Genomic DNA, 24,058 nt, shown 5'->3' on the forward strand with positions numbered 1-24,058 from the left:
AACGGTTATGTCTGATTTATATATCTGCGTAGAGGCCGACCACCAGACGTGCACCAGATTCTGGAACAATGAGCAGAAAGAAAGCCTGATTGTGTGAAGTCGACGTAAGAGAACTTTAAAAGTAAAAAAGCAAACATTAACTTTGCTCAGAGAAATGCCTCATTCATGTTTCGTTGCCGTTATATGTTCTGAGCGCACGACAATTATACTCTAGTTTCGAATCTATTTCAGTTCTGATAGTCGGTTGTTTGGTATTAGCGATATTTTAGGGTTGCCATTATTTTTAGTGTAGCCATAGTTACCATGGAAGTACGTTACCGATTAAGGTACAGTCACTTCATTTTGCACAAGTTGGAGGAGCCAGTAGTACTAGTGAAAGAGGCTGGCCATCTTTTCTTCTTGATGACTGTAAGTTTAATCGTTGTTTATGAGTTATGAGTGTTACACACGAACTTACAAGCACGACAAACTATTAGGAATGAGGTAAGTGCACGTACATAAAAGTGACAAGGAAAAAGTGTGGTCATCCTGTAGTCAATAATGGTCTAATTAGTACGACGTACGACTCATAATATACTGCCACCGTTATCTTATCCATTGCCAGAAAGTTATTCGATAAGCAGGATGTTTTTACAAGCAATCATTCACCACTATCTCTTATTAGAGGCAGCTGGTGGGCCCATTAGAGCCGAATTTACGAATGAAGCATCCTGCAATAGAGCGTCCTTTACTGTATGCGACTTACCAAAATATCACTCGTGCATTCGAGGAGGAAATATATACACCACAAAAGGATATTCAAGATGAAAAGGTCCACATAAGGGAATTCTGGTGCGGAATTTATAACAAAGTTATTCTGGTCCATGGTTTCGCAACAGAACTGTCCGAAGTCTAATAATTTATTAAGAGATTAAGAAAATTAAAATATTCCTTCACAAAAACTTGTTGAATGCGAGAACGACTCCTTCAGGGGCAGCCGTACTTGTTATCGATTTACTTTCGGTTTTCTTGTTAGGATACTTTTATTCTCGGTCTCTGAGGAAAGCAGTATGGCAGGCTGTCATCTCCGCTTTCACCCTCTAACTGCTAAAGCAAGGATGGATGATTGAGCAGGAATATTGTATAATCAAAGCTTTCTCATCTGTACATACATAGTATGTATGTGTGTGTATCACACAGACAATGATCACCGTACGTACATTCATATTTCAACGCCCGACGCGTGGATGATTCCCCCATATATGCTTAGTATATCTGGCGTAGTAATATAAATTTTGAGAAATGTGGAGTTATCTAAAGTAGTGAAAAGTTTGGCTAAGAAGAAAGGATGGATCTGGGTGTTTTTGTGACTCCGGTCCTGTGGGAAGAATGGTTGCTGATCGATAGGTGAAAAGAGTGCACGATTCAGAAGTTAAGACATTGCAAGGTGAATGACAGTTTGTATAAAGGATGGCTAATGTGTCAGTTTTCTTGGGGTTCATCCACAGTTCAGCTGTTGCTATGTAGCAGTGACTTGTATGATATATGATTTATATATGTGCGTACACAGTATATACTGTACAGGTAAAGTCAACGCAAACTGACTAATAAGATATTAGTATAAAGTTTTTTGTATCATATTCACTCAGAAATATAGGCCTACGTACACGACTTGTTAGAAAATTGTTTTGCCAAAATCGCCATGCGTATGAGAAACGCCATCTGTTGTGAATATTTCATGTCAAATGAATTAATCGTTACTTTTGACGTGTCAGTAATGACGACGATACAATATGTATGCGATGTAGTAGTAGTCGCTTTGTAGTTTGTACGCAACTGGCCGCGTTATGACTCATGAGTCATTCCATTTGACCTTCAGCACTACCCACCGCTTCCACTTTCAAATTTCCCGCACCGGGCAGTTGCCGACGATGGAGAACTTGATTCCACTTAAAAAAAGACATTTGTGACGAGATGATAAACATTTTGGGGATTATGATGCTGGAAAATATGCCCATAGCATAAGAACATTAGTTGCTATGGACGCTAGGTCTCGCAAACCTAATGCCAAACGGTGGAAAAATGTGTCCCACCTCAACCGTAGCTCGCTGACTTGTATATGTTTTAGGGGGGATGACGTCACGAGCCAGTTCACGTTTGACAGTGGTAGCGAGAGGTTGTTATTCGTTGGGCCATCGGTGCAACGGCGATGGCTTCGTACGAAGAAGTTGGGATAGGAGATGCCGTCCTCTTGGATGAAATATCGACGAGGGCCTTCGTGGATAACCTAAGAGTCAGGTAGAATATAAAGTCTTCGTTTTTTGTTGTTGAGAAATAAAACAAGAGTTGGAGGATCGGTGGGTGTTCTTGGAGATTTGAGCGCTGCTGCTGCTGCTGCTACTCCCCCAACGTCTTCTGTGTGGACCCGGTTCCTTATTTAGCTTCCATTCTGTTATGTATCTTTTATCTGATGTATTTAATGATATTAACCATTTATAAATTATATGCGGTGTTACTAAATGCGTGGATATAAGCTTAATGATTTTCCAGGTACAAAACTGTATGGGGAACCCGGCCTAGGTACGAAAATGTCATTTCAAACCGTTTCTTGTGTTTAATTTACAGTATCTTTTATGTGATGTATTTAATAATGTTATTAACCACGTTGTTAGATTATATACCCTGTCATTCGCGTGGATATAAGCTTAGTGATATTCCAGGTACAAAACTGTATACTAAAATGACATTTCAAACCGTTTGTTGTTTTAACGTATATTGTTGTGGTTTCCTGTTTAAGCCAAATAGCATTGTTGACAGGTCCTAAGTATCAGATTTGTCACCTTTTTAACAATCCCCACCCCATCAACGCCAAATGAAACGCGTGTTCAGCAGAATAAAATTTGATCCGAGACCAGCCCAGGTCGTTAACTGGCGAAGTGAAAGTGTTATCAATACCTTGAACTTTTGAAAATATTAGACCCAGCCTAGGGACTTCCAGATCAATCTAACCTCATCTCATAATGCTTATAGTTTTATTATTTAAGAGCCACGTGCAGAGAGTTTTAGTTAAGTCTATTATTTTATGACTTTATGACAAGTTTTTAGGTTTATTCTCGCCTCCGTAAGACGTCTTGAGGCCTAGGAAGGGTATAGGCCTACGGTTTTTTCATCTTGTCTTGTAAAATACGGTAGAGTTCAAGAAAGTTGTAGCAGATTTTAGCACTTTGATGCGAGCTGAAATGCGAGTTGTGACTAGTTCGTTAAAAGTTATTTCGGCTTTTGGTGTTATAGGCCTATTGGTGGGGTGGTTTAGGGCGTGGCTCTCGCAAGTCCAGTGTCACCTTGTCACTGACATCTAATTATCTTACAGAGACTCTTGTTCGGTATTGGATTAAATTTCCATGTTAGAATAGGCCTATGTAATTTTTTAAAAGGTAATTGCTTTGGCATTGAAGCATGTTTTACAATTTGTGGAATTTTTTAATACTTCTTTTTGCTTGGTGGTAATTATACATTTTGGAAATTTTAAAAGTACTTGTGAAATATTTGCACATTGTTAATCACAATTAATTGCGTGATTTACTTGTTTTTTATGTATGGTTTTCCTTGAGGCCGGCCGAGTTCTCAAGCATTCGTATTGCCCATGTGTAATTCATTTAAGCTTTTTACAAGAAGTGTCATGTGGGGTAAAGGTAACGGCATCATTCAAGCGACGCTTCCACGGATAACTTAATATTATTCCGTCACGTCATTCAGTATTTTTTTTTTTTTTTATCTTTTGTTGCGATCAGAAGGACATTTATAGTCGTAACAATAGCTCAGCCCCTTTTGTCACTATAGTCAATGCAGGTTCTGGTATTTTCAACAGTTTAATTCCTCTGGCATTCCGATATCTGGGCTTGAGATGTGTGTGTGTTTTTTTTTTTTAGATTAATCTCTAAATGTAAACAAATCACAGTAAGTGGGTAGTTCTCGTGCCTTGATGTATAGCAGTTTGATAGCCTACTAAATCACTGTAAATGCAACCTCCTATGCATTCAGAGGCCAGATGTTGCGTGTAGTTATCTTGTGGTATGATAATGGAGAGAAGGGATTTGGTGCTGTTTTATGCATTTTATGTAGGTTTATAAGTCTTTTACTGGGTTGCACCCTTGAATGTACGTTAGGCTAAAGGATGAATGTAGCTAAGAGCGACTGTTTTATTATTTATTACGTTAGAGCTAACCACGGAGGGGAGTGGCAATACACACACACACACACACACACACACACACACACATATATATATATATATATTATATATATATATATATATATATATATATATATATATATAGTATGTTTATGTAATAATTATTGTGTATTTCCCAACTTTTTCTTCAAGACCAATTTTTATGACGAGCTTAGGCCTAGGATGAAATATAGTCGCATGGCTGCCATCGATTTGATATGCTCACGAGCTAGTGTTACGCTGGGTCTGACCACGGTTGTTGTGACGCCAGCAGCGTTCCTCAGCATCCTCGAAGGACGGGCGGGTGAAGGAACTCGACGTCTGTAACGCAAAGGTGTTCCGTACGTAGTAGACTGAAGATCTTTACGTTCGGCTGGATGCTGGAACGGAAGTGAGGCTGCCTTCAAGCACCGCGCTACAAAGGCATATAATGTTATAGAGGTTATCCTATCCTTGGGTTATCGTTGTCGTTAGAAGGAGAAGCAGCAGTGCAGGAGGAAAACAAAGAAGGGCGTGTTGGCAGCAATGCTTTTTACGTCATGGGAAATATTTGTATTAGTACTTGAACCTTGTTACGTCTTGGAAATAAACAATGGATATTTGTGCTTGCATAGGACTGGGTTAGTGTGTCTATATTACATTGTATAAAATAGATCGAAAGGTATATTCATATATATATATATATATATATATATATTTATATATATATATATATTATATATATCACTAGAATTCGCGTCGCTCACTTCTCAGTCTCTTCAATATTGGTTCTTTGGGTATAATACACACAGTTTTCAATGACGGATATGCTGGTCTTGTAACACAATCACATTACTGATTAAATTAAAAGATGTGATGTGGGCATTGTTGTTACCCGCATTGCTTTTGTTTTATTCTCCGTGCATCTTTTTTTTTTCTACTACTGTACTGATTGTTTCAACGGGTTGGTTTTTAGACGAGACGTTAGACACAAGGTAAAAATGATTTTGGCGCGCGGAGATGATAAGTCGCCTTATTTCCTTATGAATGAATTCGTCCAACCCCCAAAGTGAGATGATGTAAGGATATTTTGAGGACCGTTCATATTTCTGGCCCAGGCGCTTGGGAACATATATTCATTTATACTTTTATTAGTTTTGACAATTGCGGGACCTTCGTCCATGATTCAGTAGTTTGCGGGAATGTGGCTGTGGTCGTTGCCTTTGCCTTTTCTTGGGAGTCACTCTCAGTCAGTGGAACTGTTTAGCTACTTAGTCTATTATGTGTGTCTGTGGCGCGCGCGTGCGTAAGTTAGCAGTTAAGGTATTAAAGGCTAATGTTAATTTTGAAGGAGAGATACCAAATGAAGCGTCACCCAGGATAAAAAAAAAAAAAAAAGGTCCTCGTCTAGTAATATGACAAGACGTCCCTTTAAAAATTTTTGAAAAATTACCTTGAAATTTGTGAAATTTAAACTCAGAGTCCATTCGAGCCGTTTGTGGGAAACGGTTCACGCTCCAGGAGGCAAAGGGCTTAACTTCCAAAGGCTTCCTTGGCACCATACGTAACTGCAAGATCTTTATGTAGGCTAATTATGGTACTTAGAACCCTCCTCGCCCCACCCCCCTCATTTTTCATCTACCCCTCTTTTATCAACATTATCATCAGCTCTTCTTTTCAGATGGTCACCCATTTGATTTGCCAATTATAGTTTATATCTATTTTTAAAATTAGTTCTGGACGCCTCATGATTTGTCAGTTATATTTATAATTTTTAAAATTAATCATTTGTTGATTCCGTTCAAGTGATTTCTTAATTTCCTCTTGAATGATTCGCAAGTTTTACATCTCGTTAGTTTTTAATTTTGTCGCAAATTCGTTCTAGCATCAGGTTTAATATACTACTCAGTGTGCCAGGAAATTTATCTTGGCTACAACTTGAACGTGGAATCCTCTGATCTAATGAAGAAAAGGCTAGGAGAGAATTCACTCCTTTCCCTGGTGACGTCCCCTGAATTTCTGGTGCGTCAAATTTGCTTTATGTTGCCTCATATTTAATTCTTCATCCCCCTAAGTGCTGCTAATATCATCTTCATAACTAAATGCTATTGTTCCTGTTATTAGTTTTCGTATAACCTATATCTCTCCGCAGCAGGCTTATTTCACTTTGGAACCCCCACTGTGTTTATAGTCTGTTGACTTGCCAGAAGGGCATTCAGCAGAAGATTCTGAGAGAAGGAAAGGTAGTGGGTGGACGCGCCCTCAGAAATAAATTTAACCAGTATGTTGCCTTCTCTCGTCATGAATTTACGTTTGTCCATACTGCTGCTGCTTTAGTTATGCCTTCTGTGATATAAGTATTTATACTTAGTGAATAGCGAAAATGCACTCGGTATCGTCTCGTGTGCAATGTATGAGAGCGTCTTCAAGGTCATGACACTTTTTGAGTGGCGTCGGAGATGATTTCGCCTGTTGCTATTAGACGTGACCTTGGCTCGCTGTTTTAAGTGACGGTTGTGGTAGTTTTCACGGTCGGCCTGCATCTCCTAGCGACCACCGGCACAACCTCAAGTGATAGTGATTATGTGTAATATATCAATATATATATATACATATATATATATATATCTAATAAAAGGAGCCCATAAAAACACCAAAATAGAGAAAAGTACTATATTTCAGAGACTGCTGTCTCTCTCTTCATCTACTGAAGAGAGAGACAGCAGTCTCTGAAATATAGTACAATTTTTCTCTATTTTGGTGTTTTTATGGGCTCCTTTTATTAGATGGAACTCTGTTGTTACAGAACATTTTTACAGTCATATATATATATATATATATATATATATATATATATATATATATATATATATATTACGTTGTGTGTGTAAACCGTATGGCATTTAAATGTGTTAACAAATTAAGGTCATGTGTTGACAGCGTGAGTACTGGCCTTCCACAGTGAAACCATTTTTTGTGTCATGGTTAAGCTCGTTAACCGTGGAGGTTGCACGAGGTTTAATATCTAAAGTTACTGTGCTTAAAACTACAAGAGGTAAACCTTTGAGTAATTAGACAGTCATACTACACACTTCCTCATGAATCTAATTTATACATCGGGTGTTATTGAGTTGACGTTTCTGAAAGGCATGGAATGTAAGTATGCTTTTGGGGGAATGCAATAATTCACAGCGATCTGAGTATTGTAAGCGTATTTTACGAAGTATTGTATTTAATGGTTATTTCTCAAGTCACAGGTTTGGCAGTTTCTGAGCGACTTCGCAGCTCATTCCCGAGATTTGCTTTATATTTCTGTAACACTTTCTGTATTTTGAGTTATATATTGATTGCGTTTATGAGATCTCTTGCCTGCGTTTTTCCGATCCTTTCTCTTACGTTTCTCAGAACAACTATGTGCTTGTCTGGAGGAGTTCTCTCAACTGAATTCCATTCTAAACTTATGTATAAAAGAAAATGAATAAGGAAAAGTTTTTTTTTTTTTTTTTTTTTTTACCAGACTATCTTATTCGTGCATGCGTATATCTGCAACAAGCTGCTTCCGCCCCTCTAGGCAAGCATATTACGGCCGGATGGTCGCATTCTGTAGAATACTGTACTATTATACTTTACTTGGAGTGGTTACTGGAACAAATCTAATGAAAACATCTGAAAATAATTGAAGAAGTTCCAAATAAAATCCAAGTGGTCAAGAGACTCATAAAGAAATATACATAAACCAACATATTCCGACAAAGAAAATAGGAAATAAGGTGAATCTTGTGAATATACTAATTGATGCATTAGGAAAAAGAATGCCAAAAGCATGCAAACTGTGTAAGGTTTGGTATAGCATAGTCAATCCACAAAACCTAATCAGAAAATGTGCTGCAATGCAAACATTCCGACCCATCCACAGTGTGCTGAGGTAATACAAGATTTGAGAAAAGATACAAGAATTTTATGTTCAACATGTCTATCATGGATAGACAATGTTATTAAATCAAGATTGAATGTACAAATAGTTGAGGATGAAGAAGAAGAGGAAGAGGAAGAAGAAGAAGAAAAAGAAGAAGAGGAAAACGGAAGAGAAGTAAACAAAAATGAAATGACAGAAAAAAATAAGGAAAACAAAACAAAGAACAAGATAAAAGTATGGATGCAGAGATACTCATTGATACTACATATGAGGCAATAAAGCAGCATACCTACGAAGAAATAAATTACGATATGACAACAGAAAAGCAAATCCCGAAGAGGCTCTACCCAGATCTATACAATGACGGAAAAGAGGAAAAAATAGACAAGAAAGACAAAATCTGCAACCTTTTGAAAAGAGGGAATTGCAGATTTGGAGAAAGATGTTACTACAAACATCCTAAGATATGTCAAAACTATGAATATATGGTAAATGTGCATACTTAGATGGATATGGGGGAATGATTGCAGAGATCTGCATCCAAAATATGTAAAAACAAAAACCTAAAAGAAGGAAAAGGATGTAAGTTCGACAAAAAATGCAAATATATGCACCCTGTAGCCATGAATCATAATCAAATAAATAACCAACCAAGTAATAAAATCCAAATAAGAAAGAAACAAATAAAGAGAGAAATCAAGAATATCAGGTAAAAGAGAAAAGCAAACCACCAATGAGATATGCAGAGGTGTCAGCAAAAGTATTTCAAAGCATCAGCTCCGAAATTCTACTCAAGAGATAATAACTGTACTTTTTTATTATGCAAGAGGATATTGCAGAAACGGAGAAAATTGCAGATTCAGACACAAAATGAATAATTATGATGAAGGAAGATCAAATATTATGGAAAAGTTTGGATTTTTAATGTCAGAATTTCTGGAATGAAAAAAAGAACAACATACCAGAACAGGAAAGAGACATGGGAAAATCCTATTACTATCAGTATTAAATGAAGGAGAAAACACGCAAACCATCATAGTGATGAATTGCGCAGGGTTTAGTTACGAGTAACTCAAAAAGAAAAATAGAGTACTTAGAAGAAAACTAACCCAAAATGAAAAGAAAATAGATATAATGAATATAAGTGAAACCTGGTATTCCCAAGAGACGGGAATGATGATCAAACAAAAGGGTTCCAAACTTTTAGATCAGATAGAAAAAAATAGGAATCAAGGGGAACCGCAAATATGGGAAAGACAAAAAAACAAGGAAAAAATAATGAGAAATATAGTAACTCAGAATGTGAACTAATAGCGGTAGAATTTGAATCTGAAAAATTGATGAACATAGTAATATATAGACCTCCTAATACTAAAGAGTTTGACTTAATAATTGAAAAATTGGATGATATATGTAGAAATCACAAGGACTGGACTATTCTCCTATCTGGTGACTTCAACTTTCCTTTCGTAGAATGGAAAGAACGAATAGGAGATTGTGGTTGTACTTATACATATAAAAAAGAGAGTAATAGTAGTGCAGAAGATAAGAGGCAATTTGAAAAGCTATTAGATATGCTACTAGAATACAACATTCAACAAATAAATCACCTGCCAACAAGAAAGGAAAATACTTTAGACCTAGTATTTGTGAACGAGATGAATATGTTAAAGAAATAATAGTTTTTATAATGCGAGTATTTCAGACCATAATGTCATAGAATTAACAGTTCATTCCAAAGCAAGTGAAAATAGAGATAAGCAAGAAATGAAAAAGTGGGAAGGATATGGAAAATACAACTTCTACAGTAAAAAATATAAAATGGTCAGAAATTAATGAAGAATTAAACAAAGATTGGGATAACATTTTCGTAAGTGATGACATAAGGGTAAATACGGAGATATTATATAAAATATTGGAGATAATAGTGGAAAAATATATATCGAAGAAAGAAAAGTAAACAATCCATTCATGGCATACCATAAGAGACAGAAGAATCTTGTTCCAGAAAATCAGAAAGTGGAAAAAAGGTCTTGCAAAAGAAAAAAAATGCATGGAAAGTTATAGAACTAAAAAGTAAGATAGAAAATGCAGAAAAAAAGATTATACAATCAAAAGAAAATGAAAAACGGGACTTGGAAGAAAAAACCCTATTAAATATCAAGCAAAACCCCAAACTATTATACTCATATGCGAAGAAGAGAATAAACGAAGAATAGAAATAGGCCCTCTGAGAATTGAAGGGAGATTAACGAATGAAAAAAAGGAAATTTTGTTTTCAACATACTGGCAGAACGATATAAGAGAGAATTCACCCCTAGAATAGATAATGAAGATATAGATATAGAAGTAAGGGATGAAAATAGTGAATATTTAGCTGACATAGATATAATGAAGCTGATATTGTGCAGGCTGATTAATGAAATTAAAAATGGAGCTGCTGCAGGGCCTGATGGAATTCCTGCTATTTTGTTAAAGAAAGTAGTTCATTCTATCGCAAAGCCACTTGCAATATTATTAAGACAAAGTGTAGATACAGGCAAGATATGATGAGCACAAATTAGCGTATATTACCCCTACTTTCAAAAGTGGATCAAGACTAGAGGCAAGTAATTATAGGCCTGTGAGTCTAACATCACATATAATGAAAGTGTATGAAAGGGTAATGAAGAAAAATAAAAATTATGAAACATTTAATAAAAAATAATTTGTTTAATAAAGGACAAACATGGTTTCGTACCCGGAAAAAGTACACAAACCCAACTGTTAGTCCACCGTGAAAACATATTCAAAAATATGAAAAGCGGAATGAAACAGATGTGGTTTATTTAGACTTTGCAAAAGCTTTTGATAAAGTAGACCATAATATATTAGCGAAGAAAATTAGAAAACACAAGATCGTGGATAAAGTAGGAAGATGGTTAAAAGAATTTTTACACAACGAAAACAGATAGTTATTGCAAACGACGAGAAATCGATGAAGCCAGGTAATATCCGGTGTGCCGCAAGGTACGGTGTTAGCTGCAATACTGTTGTTATTATGATTGAAGACATAGACAATAATGTTAAGGATTCGGTAGTGAGTAGTTTTCGCAGATGACACAAGAATAAGTAGAGAAATTACTTGTGATGAAGATAGGAACGCTCTACAAAGAGACCTTAACAAAGTATATGATTGGGCAGAGGTAAAATAGGATGGTATTTAACTCTGATAAATTTGAATCAATAAATTATGGAGACAGAGAAAGAAAGCTATATGCATATAAGGGACCTAATAATGAGACCATCACAAATAGGAAGCATTAAAGACCTTGGTGTGATGATGAATAGGAACATGTTATGCAATGATCAAATAGCAACTCTGTTGGCAAAATGTAACAGCAAAAATGGGAAAATGTTGTTACGGCACTTCAAAACAAGAAAAGCTGAACAATGATTATGCTTTATAAAACATATGTTCGTAGGTCACTTGAATATTGCAATATGATATGGTACCCACACTATCAAAAGGATATTGCACAAATAGAGAGTGTACAAAGGTCCTTTACAGCTAGAATAGAAGAAGTTAAGGACCTAGACTACTGGGAAAGACTACAATTCTTAAAATTATATAGTCTGGAAAGGAGAAGAGAACGCTACATGATAATTCAGGCATGGAAACAGATTAAGAATGAATAGCAGAAAATATCATGGAACTAAAAATATCAGAAAGAGCAAGCAGAGGTAGATTAATAGTCCCAAAAATATACCAGGAAAAATAAGGAAAGCACACAGGACATTAATCCACTACGACACCAGCATCGATAATGCAGCGTCTATTCAATGCGTTGCCAGCTCATCTGAGGAATATATCAGGAGTGAGCGTAGATGTGTTTAAGAATAAGCTCGACAAATATCTAAACTGCATCCCAGACCATCCACCAAGATTGGAAGATGCAAAAATATATCCGGCAAGATGTACTAGCAACTCTCTGGTAGACATTAGAGGTGCCTCACACTGAGGGACCTGGGGCAACCCGAACAAGATGTAAGGTCTGTAAGGTAAGGTCTCTCTCTCTCTCTCGTCTCATCTCTCTCGGTCTCTCTCTCCTCTCTATCTCTCTCTCTCTCTCTCTCTCTCTGAACAAACTGCCACCAGAAGTTGTAAACAGCAATAGAGTGGAAAAGTTTAAAAGAAGCTAGACAACATCATTAGAACACTGTGAATGAACAGTAAAACCTGCTCCTAGAGATAAGTGAGCGCACGGTGTCTCCTCTTATAGGATGGACTAACAAGTCTTTGAGACATTCTAATCCTTGTAACTCTCCTTACAATTGGAAAACGTCCTGAGGGCCAGCCTGGCGTGGGACGGAAGCGATTTTGGTCAGTTTCCTGAAAAACCGCATTTGGGCTTTAGTCCACCTTAGCGAATTAGGGGACCAAATTGCCACTCGATGTTGTGGTTATATGATGGACGTGGAAAGGGAGAATGAGGAGGAGGGAAGTTGTAGGTAATCAGTGCATTGCCAAAATGCTGTCGTATAATCGGTACTGAAGGGCGTCCACGAGGCAGTGTTCACTTCACGCAGATGAAGTCATTCATTAGATAATCCCAACTTTTCCTCCACTTAATGTAACTTATTCATTATGGAATTTTTAGTTTGCCATTTTATGTTCCGGAAGGATGTGATTTACTTGATAAAGAACAATACGAACTTAACTCGTCAATTTAAATGTTAAGTTTAGACACTCGACAATGTACAGGAAAATATAACATCAGACCCCCCAACTGGCTCATCAGCTCCTAAAATAACTCTTGAGCTTCTTTCCCCTGGGTCTGTGGAGGTCTCCTCCTCAGCGATCAATCACGAGGTCCTACTCCTCCTTGTCCAAACATCTCTCCTTTCACCCTCCAATCACCCTCCAAAGTCGCCTCACACCCACCGAAAACCTCAGAATATCTCATATATATATTTGCAGTGACTCCCCGTTGGTCTGTGAAGGCTCGGTTTAGCGGTTCAGTACAGTAAACTTAACGTTTTAACAATAATGGTCACAGACGTCTAGGTCTGACTTATTTTTGAATAAGAGAGAACAAACAAACAAAAATCTGGTGAGAGAGCCCTCTGGCTCATGAAGATCGGATTACTGGTTTTGTACATTAACTGGCGTTTTCACAATAATACCCCCTTGTAGGCTTTCTGTCAGTCTGTAGTTTTCGACCTTTTATTTTTTCCATGCTATTCAGGCGGTGGGAGAAAGTGAAGAGAAGTAATAATAGAAATAGGTCTGAGAGAGAATGAAAGAGGAGGATGACGACGAAAAAAGCAATGCACATCCGCCTTTCGAATTGGATCCGATTCTGTTTCATCGTATACCCCTTGGGTGGGGGGGAAGAGGGTTTTGTGATGACCGCTTGCAGTGTGCCCCTAAGCCCCACGAATCTCGCTATAATTTACGAGAGGCTGCCTTGTTAGATCGGCTTCCTATTCCTTTGGCGTCCTGCCTTTTCATCAGTGCTTGCTGTTTCTTCCTTCTTAGCTGTCCAACTTCTTTAACATTCTGTCCTTCAGGTGTTCCCCTTTTATGTGCCATCAGTGCACCTCATGCGGTAAAGTGTAGGCATTATTTAAGGTTCTTTGCAGCGTCCCTTCGGCCCCTAATTGCAACCCCTTGCGTTCCTTTTACCGTACCTCCATTCAGATTTTTTCCTTTCTTCCATCATACTGTCCATCCTCTCGTAACAATTGATCATAGTACAACTGCTTTGGTGTTTTCCTCCTGTTACGCCTTCCAAACCTTTTATTGTCAATTTCCGTTTCTGCGCTGAATTGCCTTAGTTACCCCAGTGCTTGGCTTGGATGCTATAAGTCTGTAAATCAATCAGTCAACTTAGTATGCATCAAAGCTGATTTTGTATTGATAGGACTTGAATGCAAGTTTTCACATCCTCACAGTTCCTTTTGGCATTTGAACCAGTTTGTATACCGTGTGCTCTTCGCATTCAGTTGATTAACAAATCCACAGAAACTGGTCTTCCCTAACTACCTGATAATGACATAGAGTAGAAGTTCGATAGATCGGTACCAGAACAAAAGTAGGAAACTTAAGAAATTGTCATTCAGTTTCCGGTTCAAAAGATTTGCCTTTGCAGCGGAACCTTATTCCCTTTCCTCTTGAGTAGTAATTCGTTGTTCTAGTATTTCGCTCTTTCCTTCCTGTGTTCTTATGGAAAAAAAAATGAATCTAAAGCCACCTGCAAGAGGTATATTATCAGTTTTGGTCTGTTAAGATATCGGTCGCATTTGATCGAAACTTATATGTAACGTTTTGTGACATACACCTATATACATCATCCTGTGAATGGTAACAAGCTAACGCGAACGCCACATTCAGGATGCGCTGGTATAAGTAAAATAAATGAATAAAATGTCCTTTTAAAACACATCCTTTTACAAAGTAGCGCAACAGAGAGTGGCGTCATTGTTCACGAGGATATCCGTTTCAAAAGTGGAATTCCTATTTTATATATAAAGGTTTCACGCTAATGACAACACTAAGGTCTGTAGAACCCCCTTGGGCAGCACTTCGTTAATCATCCATCAGTAAGAAGGGCGGGTCAGTTCATTAGTTTCTCCTTCCATACGATGGGACAAATCATCTATATTCATCCGATTGCAATGTTTTCCCACAGTAAATGAAAAGCAAACGGCTGAGAGAGAGAGGATTGGGATAATCTCCAGATGAAAGTCAGGATAAGTGACCGGAAGTTAAGAAGATAAATTGATACTGATAAGAAAAAAAAAGTATTTGGGTTTAACCCCAAGACTACGGAAAGGCAACAAACAGCCCAATTCAAGAATTGACAGAGTACTATTAGTTACAGCAAATAGCGTCGCAGGTATACCCACGGATCACGAAAATGACGATTGACAGAAGGGTACGTTGAGCTCTCTTGGATACCCGGCTAGTATCACGGCCAACTATAGGTGGCCGTGCTAGCATACCCTAAAATAAACAAAGTAAACCATCATGGATATGTGATGGTCCGTTGTTTTAATCCTGGTTTCAGTTTGTCAAAACAAAACCATCTTTTTTTTTTTTTTTTTTTTTTTTTTTTTTTTTTTTTTTTTTTTTCTTCTTCTTCTTCAAAACCGTCATTAAGACCAGACAATTTTGGAAGACACTTTTGACAAAGATTACGTAGTGCCAATGAGTATCATGTTGACAGATTGTCGCATTTATTTTCAGACGTATGTATCGAAGATAAGTCTCTCTCTCTCTCTCTCTCTCTCTCTCTCTCTCTCTCTCTCTCTCTCTCTCTCTCTCTCTCTCTCTCTCTCTCTCTCTCTCCAAGAATACGTATAACTACCACGTTCCCGTACTTCTGTCTGTGACAGCACTTCCTTTTTACCCCTACTGATACCCTTTTTGAGCTGTCTCGTAGTTTACTGATTGATTCTTAACAGCCTAGAGGCTTTATTTGGACTAATCACCTTGTTTAACATCATCATGTTTGCAACTTGAGAAGTTCTTTCGTAGTTCAGGTTCATTATGACTTAACGCATAGTTTTGATTTTTTTTTTTTTTTTTTAGTATCAGTTTTAAACTAGCGTATTGAACTGTTTAATAGCCAATTCTATTGTAGTACGAAAATCTGTCCGAATTAGCTGATGATGAATTGCAACTCTTATTATTAAAACTTAGTCCCTTTTCGAGTTGATTATCCTTTATAGGTATTATAAGTAGTTAAAGAAATTCGTTTGAAATGGTAATTTCCCTTTTGTTTGTGTGGGTTGGAGCTTTGCATAAAAGTATAGAATCACGTGTTTGTGATATTTATTATTATTATTATTATAATGATGATGATGAACCCTATTCATATGGAACAAGCCTACAGGATCATTGACTTGAAATTCAAACTTCCAAAGAATATTATATGGTGTTCGTTCGAAAGAAGTAACATCTCTCGACGTGAATCAGTTTCTCGCTTATGGAATGCGATGGTTTGTGGACTTGACACTTCGAAAGGAACCCAGAAAAAAAAATGCTCTTCGCTTACAAGGAAAACTTCGTATCTAACTTAGTAGGAAAAAGAATTATCATTTAAATTTAATCTCTAATCAAGACGTCTTGTTGACATATTTTTTATCAGCTAACCCGCCTGTTCCCAGGGGAATGACTAATCCGGACTTCGGTCGTTTGGAGAGCGTGGAAATATTAGCCTCAGATTTTGTGATTGTAATGAGATCAAACGAAGCTGTCGTCGTCAGTTATTGTTGTTGAAAAAAAAAATCACAATCACATGTCACTCAAATCCACGTTTTATTTATGTTCGAAATATATATAAGAGAGCCTTCGTGAAGCTGGTCAATTCTCTTTACTTAATACACATTTTGACCTTCGTTTCAATATTCAGACTTCTTTCGATCGAGATTGACTTTTAGAAGTGTTATCAATCATTTCATTACATGAATCAGTCGTTATCAGTCCACCGTTTTGATATCAGTCAGAGTTAACGAGTAGCATTTTTATTTTGCAACCCCCTGTCATTCATTGTACTGTACCTCCGTTCATATTCTCTTTCTTCCATTTTCCTTTCCACCCTCTTCTCAATTGTTTCGTAGTGGAACCTTTCAAACCTCTTTACTGTCATTTTCCGTTTCAGCGCTGAATGCCCTCAGAGGTCCCATTGCTTGGCCTTGGGCCTCAATCCTCTATTCTGTTCTCAGATATTCAAAAGAGATTGTCTACATGTAATTCCGTTTAGCCTTAACTACGTAGCGACCTTTTTGAAATATGTATATTCGTTCAATATTCATATTCATGGGTGCTACAGAGAAGGCTTCTCCCAGTAATCCATGCGTACATGAGTATCGGCCTCCCTTGACTTGCGTTTTCTGATGTTAAAAGCCTCACCAGGTCAAACACAGCTTACGCTGCCTCCTTTTGTCTTGGAAAATGTAGGCATCCACTTTTTCTCGTACTTTTCTCCCACCTATCGCCATATAGGCGTCATACATAAGTCACACCGGTTGCCTTGATTGGCATTCACTTTCGTGTACGTCATTTTACTAAGCCAGTTCCTGTAAGAATTTTTGTCGAATTTGACTACTTTTAAATCTGTAAGCCAGTTCCTGTCATTTTTGTCGATTTCATGATACTGTATCTCACTTCACGTCATTAAATTTCAGTATTTGTCATCACCTTACAGCTCGATTAGTATATATTTAATTTACTCTCATGACCTGTCACTCTACCCCTTCTTCACAAAGGTACTTTCTACCATTTTTTGGCAGCTTCTCTTGCTCTCGTTCGTTCAGGACATTTTATTTCTTAAACAATTTCTAAAACAATGTATTCCTCGGTTTTCTTTGCAGTGACTCTATTTCCATTTATAATATACGTGACAGCCACAGACACACTATATTTTCATTTATATTATACGTGTCAGACACACTATATTTCCATTTATGATATACGTGGTAGCCACAGACACACTAAACTCCATCTCAAACCTGATCGTACAGCAACTCATCATTCTCCTCGATATTGCTTTACAATATGACTGTCATCATTACCGCACTTTCACTCCGCATCTGTCATTAGATCTGTTAAACGCCCTTTGCATATTTTTCCTGCTAGTGTCTTCGCTGTTATGGAATACTTTTATTCCAGGTTTTCCAGGCAGTTAAGCAATGATTGTCCAGCGCTTCGGACACCGTGCCCACATTTTTTATCACGCTGTGCTCATCACATATTTACCCTTAATTTTGGGTTTTCCAGTAATGATGTGACGGAACCACGCGTGATAGAATTATAATCTCTTTTATACAAAAGTAATGATTAGTCCTTTATATGCTGTCTATGTTTATGTGTGTATTGATTATGTCATAGACTTGCATAATACCGTATTGTTTGTTGGTTGGTGTCTGTTTATTAAAAGGGACATGAGCAATGGTAAATATTATCTCACTAATTGGATTTTTTTATTGTCACTCCAAGGTTTGCTAAAAAAAAACATTCATTTGCGTTTTGTTTTCCCTTGTCCGTCTTGTCCGTGTGACCATAATTCATGCCCTCTCACTTCCGATGGCCATACCTTTAGTTTGTATGTAAAGAACTAAACACTCATTATCTTCATGACTTCATTCTCATCATTTGGACGTTATGATGCATATAGGACTGCGCATTATACATCTCCCTGTGGCACTCCGGCTACTAGTCGACTGTCGTTTGTCATAGCGACGTTTTCCTTTGCAGTTACTAACTCCCCCAGCATTTGTTGACTCTATCGGTAATTTTGCTGGTTGTAAGTAATTAAGGTCTTGTACGTGATTGCGAAATAAATGTCTTAATTGTATCGTATTTAGTAGAATATGATGTTAGCTGGTGTATGCCATGCATCAAATTGCGTCACTACTACATGTTTCATAAAGTGCAGAACAATTACTCTTTCATATATTTAACCTCACGCAACATGAAGACTAAATTGGTCTCTATAAAGGGAATATTGGTAAAGCAACGTTTAGCAATTGCGTCTTCCTCTCATAAGCAATACTTATTTTATATATATTGCTTCTGCGGTATATATCATATGTAATATCTTCAGATTCATGATACTCATGTCTTGTATACTATATAAGTAGTGATTCGTGTTGTAAAAGTATCAGGTATGTTGTATAGCGTTTCCCCATTACGAATATATTGCTTATCTGCTTTGAATGGCGTTGTGCGTCTTTGTCGTATATATTTATTTAGATAGAATATTCTAGTTTAGGAATACAGTTGGCGTTTCCATTTCATTCTGTTTGTCTTACTGATCTGTAAGTTGTCCAGCTTTTGGGTGCTAATTTTTTCGAGCTTTTTTTTTTTTTATCTACCAAGTGTGTGTGCTTTTATTTATTTATATATTTTTTTTACTGTAATACCATTTTGAATTCTTGACGGTGTAAAGACCTCGCAAGAATTCGGTAAATTTAGAGCTGACAAACAGTATTACGTATCTTTAGTCGTTTCTTAACCTTTCCTTGTTCATTTGTTTTAGATAAATTCTTCCTGTGATGTTCCCTCAGTGCTTTACAATGAAACCACAAATTTTGATAAACGGCTCGGGAACTTGGCTACTCTTTATGAGAGTTTATGCTATCAATACTGACACTTTTGGGGGGGAATACTTGTTTTTTTTTTTTTTTTTTTTTTTTTTGCGCTTATGAGTGTTGTCGTCATTGTGGAACCTTTATCTTCGTGTTTTGTCAACTAAGTTCGTAGGGATTCCAACAAGGGCAGAGCATTGTTGTACGTTGATTCTGGGTCATTTTAGCATATGTTAGTCATTATTTCCCCACTTAATTATTCGTTTGTTATGTGTTCCTACAATGGACAAAGCTTTTGTTTTAATTGTGGTAATGCATCCGGCACGGGTGTTGTATTATAATTAGGGAATGAGACGAAAGTATTTTAAACCTTATATATATATATTTTATGATCTTATTCACCTTCCGTAATTTGTTTCAATTGAGCTGTAATTTTACCACGCTACATTTTTTTTCCTTCACGGCCTTGGCACCATGCAAATGTAATTCCTTGCGGAATTTTATTAAGTGTCGGCTTTAACATCGAACTGTCCAGTTTTTTTTTTTACGTAATTTTTTTTTAACGTAATTTAAGGAAAAAATAGTTAGAACTCATGATCGAAAACTCAACTGATAAACCCGTTAAAATTGTAAATTTAGCTCGGTAATTATATAAATTAATAATAATAATAATAATAATAATAATAATAATTTGTTTATAAGCCGATGCAGTTTTTTTCTGATACATCAACTTCAAGTGTCAAAAATTTTCCACATTTTCGCATACGTCACCGTCACTAAGTGGAAGAGGTAAAGGTAACAAGGCGTAAGAGAAGATGGATGTGAGAAACCCATTTCTCTCCCTCTCCTGGCTCTCTCTCTCTCCTCTCTCTCTCTCTCTCTCTCTCTCTCGTTTAGGTATCACGTAGGAGTCTTTTGGCTAGGAAACGCGCCTGGCTACCCCGCTGTACAGGTGTTTCTCTTTTATGTAGTTATCATCCACAGCACCTGTGACCAGGATGTGAAAAGAGGGATGTGATATGATGATGTGGACCTAATATATATATATATATATATATATATATATTATATATATATATATGTATATGTATATAGATATGTATATATATATATATATATATATATATATATATATATATATTATATATATATATATGTGTGAGGTGAGGAATAGTTTTCACTTCGAATTGTAAGATGGTATATACTTTTTTGCTCATTGGCTGATCGTTCACGTCAGTTGTTTCTCTCTCTCTCTCTCTCTCTCTCTCTCTCTCTCATCTCTCTCTCTCTCTCTCATTGCCCACAACGCCCAACTGACAGCCAGGTACATAATTGATTGAGTCTTTGAGGAAACTGGCACGTCCAACTTCCCTTTCACCTCTCTGCCATGTGGATCGAACGCTGGTTTCCCCGGTTGTGAGCTTGCAGCTGACATTGCGCCATGAAAAAATGGAGAGAGAGGAAGCCGAATAATAACCTGGTGTACTTGTCCTCATTTTTTTCACCTTTCAGTGTTTTTCTTGTTTTATTCCGACCTCGGGTAGATACAAGCTTTATTGTGTGTTGCTTGATTCATCGCATACAGGACTTATTATTATTATTATTATTATTATTATTATTATTATTATTATTATTATTATTAAAATCTCATGAGAGCATAAGTCGGTAAAACGGTGAAGAACTCCACAATGGCGTAGATATATAAATATGTTTCTATAATACATATGTGCAGTCTACACCATTGTGCATTTCTGTATACTAGTATCCGTGTAATCCGTAATGCTTCTAACGTCTAAAACATAACCAAACACGATAGCTATACAAGAAGATTGTTTATCGGGTTAAGGAGGGAATACTATATTAACCCATTCAGAAAATATACACTTGGTCCCATTCGGGTCGAAGTCATAAGATGTCAGATAAAACGTGACCTATACAAGCATGAATCAATTTTTTGGGGGAAGTGGTTAATGTTGAGTTAGTCTGAAATCCATCTACGGAAGTTTGGCAAATATTTAAGGGAATCGTTACTATGACTTAGTAGGGAAATGCGTTAACGGAAGTGTGGCAATATTCAGTGTAAAATGTGCGGTATACTGTGAAAATAAGTGTTTCTTATAAATTCATCAAACGTAAAAACACCATACAAAAAACAAACAGACAGACAGCCAGTGAAAAATTATTTCTTGAACTAATTGCTCGCACTGGTAAGGCTCAAATAGAATCGTGTCAAGCTTGCATGTAGAGTATTGAAGGTTGTACCATAATTTATAAACATTTTATGGTTTTGTTATGTCTGCTGTGGCTTCCTATTGCTATAGTACCCTTTTACAAATACTGTTAAAATTGATACTTATGAAACTGATACTTATAATTGAAATTATTCGGTAATCCTCGTATTGGAGAAACAAATCCACAGTTATGTGTTGGTACAGATATATTTTGAAAATAAATCTTTGCAAAAAGCTGTGGGGAATCTACCAAGCTTTTGAAATTTCCTCCTGATTTTGTTTTCCCAGATTGATAATTTTTATTCCTCTTAAAAGTAAGGACTATCGCATCCTTATTGGTCAAGAGGCTCCCTTACCTTCTTCCTTCCATACCCATTTCCTAGTCTCCTTCGAGGCAGGGCTAGAAAAAGGGGACATCCAGTGACCAGTCTCGTTTCATTGGACTCTGTTCTTGAAAGAGAAAAATCATAAAACAGTCTCTGTATTATCACCCCGTCCCAGAATTCCAACAGATATGATATCATTGCTTTGGTATGCTTCGTTTTTTGTTTATTTGCCCTTTAAAGTATTTGAAAGACCGACTTGTTTCAGTTGTGTTTATTTAGTCAGATGAATTCTCATGTTTACGGATGGTACACAGATGTTTTTGTTTGTTGTTCATGGATTTTTTCTAATACCCACACTACATTATATTTGTAATATAATATGTGCAGTATATCTCATATATATATAATGAGAGAGAGAGAGAGAGAGAGAGAGAGAGAGAGAGAGAGAGAGAGAAATGTGCATTTATATTTGCTTATCATTTGGGAGATTGTTGTATCAGGGTATGATTATAAATTTTTTTTATTTAATTATTTTTATGTCGACGTTACAATGCAAGCTTTGTTCTCTTAAACCCAGATAAGTGCACATTTAAACTTCAAAAAATAATGTTTGGCCACCCCAAGGAGATAAGGATTGATAAGCCATCGTTTGAGAAGCTGATAAAAAGTATCATGAACTGATTAAAGCTCTTGTAAGATTTATCCACCCAGTGAACTGAGCGGCCTATATATACCTCCTGATGTTTTCACTTTGAAGTTTGGAAAAGAGCACGAAATCGAATCTTATCATAGAGGAGAAATATTAACTGACTTAAGCATTGAACGTTATGCGGTGCTCAGGCAGACGAGGTGGAAGGCTGAAATATTGACGTAACCTCAAGTGGTTTCTTGGTGAGGTTAGAGGTTGCAAGAACACCCCTCCATTTCCCCTCCTTTTCCCCTTTGGACGGGTTGGGGGGGCTAGGGTGGGGTGGGGAAGGCCGGCCTGACTTGGCGCACATGATACTTCAAAAGCGGGGCCTCATTCGAGGGTTCTGGGTTAACAGGGTTAGGATTGCTAAGAGATAAGGTTAGGGGGGGGGGGCTAGGATTAGGGTATCTGAGAGGGTTAACATTGCGGGGGAGGGGGTGGAAGGAGCTATATAAGATTCTACATATGAATCATTTCTCTTGGTTGTTGAGGTGGTGATTCAAAAGTTCTCAAGACTTGAGCACGTTCACGAGCGGCTTTTCAAGTTGAAAAGTTTTTTTTTTAACATTTTCTTCGTATGAAGAACTCTCTTGCTTCTCACTGTTACCAGCAGTCGATTTAATGGTGGCTTTATTTCGTTTATTGGACATATTATTTGAATCCAGTTCACTTTTCGTATAATGAAAAGTACCGTCAGTGAATGGTAGTTTTTGAAGTGGTGTCTTAGGTGGCCCTTTCATCGTCTTGGAAAGTTAGTCTCCCAGCAGTGTGTTGTCTGTACGTGGCTGTGAGAGATGTGTAAAGATTTGCGTAATTTATAAGCATGTAGATTCCTAAGAAAGATCAAACTGTCATTTCATATATGTATCTTTATCTTCCCTTAATTAACTGTTAACAAGATATAAAACTATCCCTCCATTTAAAAGTAAAGACACTTGGGTATATATATGTTGGTCATTTCAATAAAGACTGCATAGGCTACAAGTAGTGTGCAGGAACACATTGGGAGATGGAAGACCACGGTTTCTCTATAGAGGACCTTTGCGTTCCTCCCAAAGTTTATGCGACAAGTTCTATCTTTATTACAATATATTTGGCATTGATGAGGCGGCTTGGCCATGTTGCTTTCTTGCAACCTGAATGCGAAGTAGCGTGGACAAGATAGAATGGAAGAGAAGGTAGAATAGTTGAGGCTGTTTACTGCGTTTAGTGAGACTGACGAAACACTTTTGTATACAAGTGTTCTGTACATTTTTTTTTTGCACTGATTGCCTAAAGTGAGCCTATAGTACATGACGTACTCTTCATTAGTTGAAAGATCTCGGATAATAATTTGCAGTTTATTGGAAGAAAATCCATTGCAGCATATGATTATAGTCGTTTTCGCGTATTTGAGTAGTAGATATTGACTGGCTGATGTACTAAATGAATTGGCATTTTGTAACGACCCTTCGTTGTTAGGGCGGTAGTTCAACTGCCGAGCCTGACCCAGTTTCAGATCAAGGTCGTGGATAGAACTCCTCCTTTTCAAGCCTTTAACTGTTGGGTCAGTATTATAATCTTATATCTTCAGTGATATCAATTTTGTTTGTGCTGGTAGGTGCTATCTCCCTTTTTCAGGGGGAGGGG

The 24,058-nt window shown here is 37.1% G+C and overlaps 1 protein-coding gene across 2 annotated transcripts in view; it reads left to right on the plus strand.

The window, feature by feature from the left end:
* The first annotated feature begins 2,118 nt into the window (after positions 1–2,118).
* The window catches only part of LOC135214335 (unconventional myosin ID-like), a 105,286-nt gene continuing 83,346 nt past the window's right edge, over positions 2,119–24,058 (plus strand). For both annotated transcript variants that reach the window (XM_064248535.1, XM_064248536.1), the window contains exon 1: positions 2,119–2,277. In XM_064248535.1, the coding sequence (XP_064104605.1) occupies positions 2,189–2,277 (89 nt within the window). In that variant the 5' untranslated portion in view covers positions 2,119–2,188. The remainder of the gene's footprint in view (positions 2,278–24,058) is intronic.

The sequence above is a fragment of the Macrobrachium nipponense genome, chromosome 45 (assembly GCF_015104395.2).
Source record: "Macrobrachium nipponense isolate FS-2020 chromosome 45, ASM1510439v2, whole genome shotgun sequence".
Taxonomy (NCBI): domain Eukaryota; kingdom Metazoa; phylum Arthropoda; class Malacostraca; order Decapoda; family Palaemonidae; genus Macrobrachium; species Macrobrachium nipponense.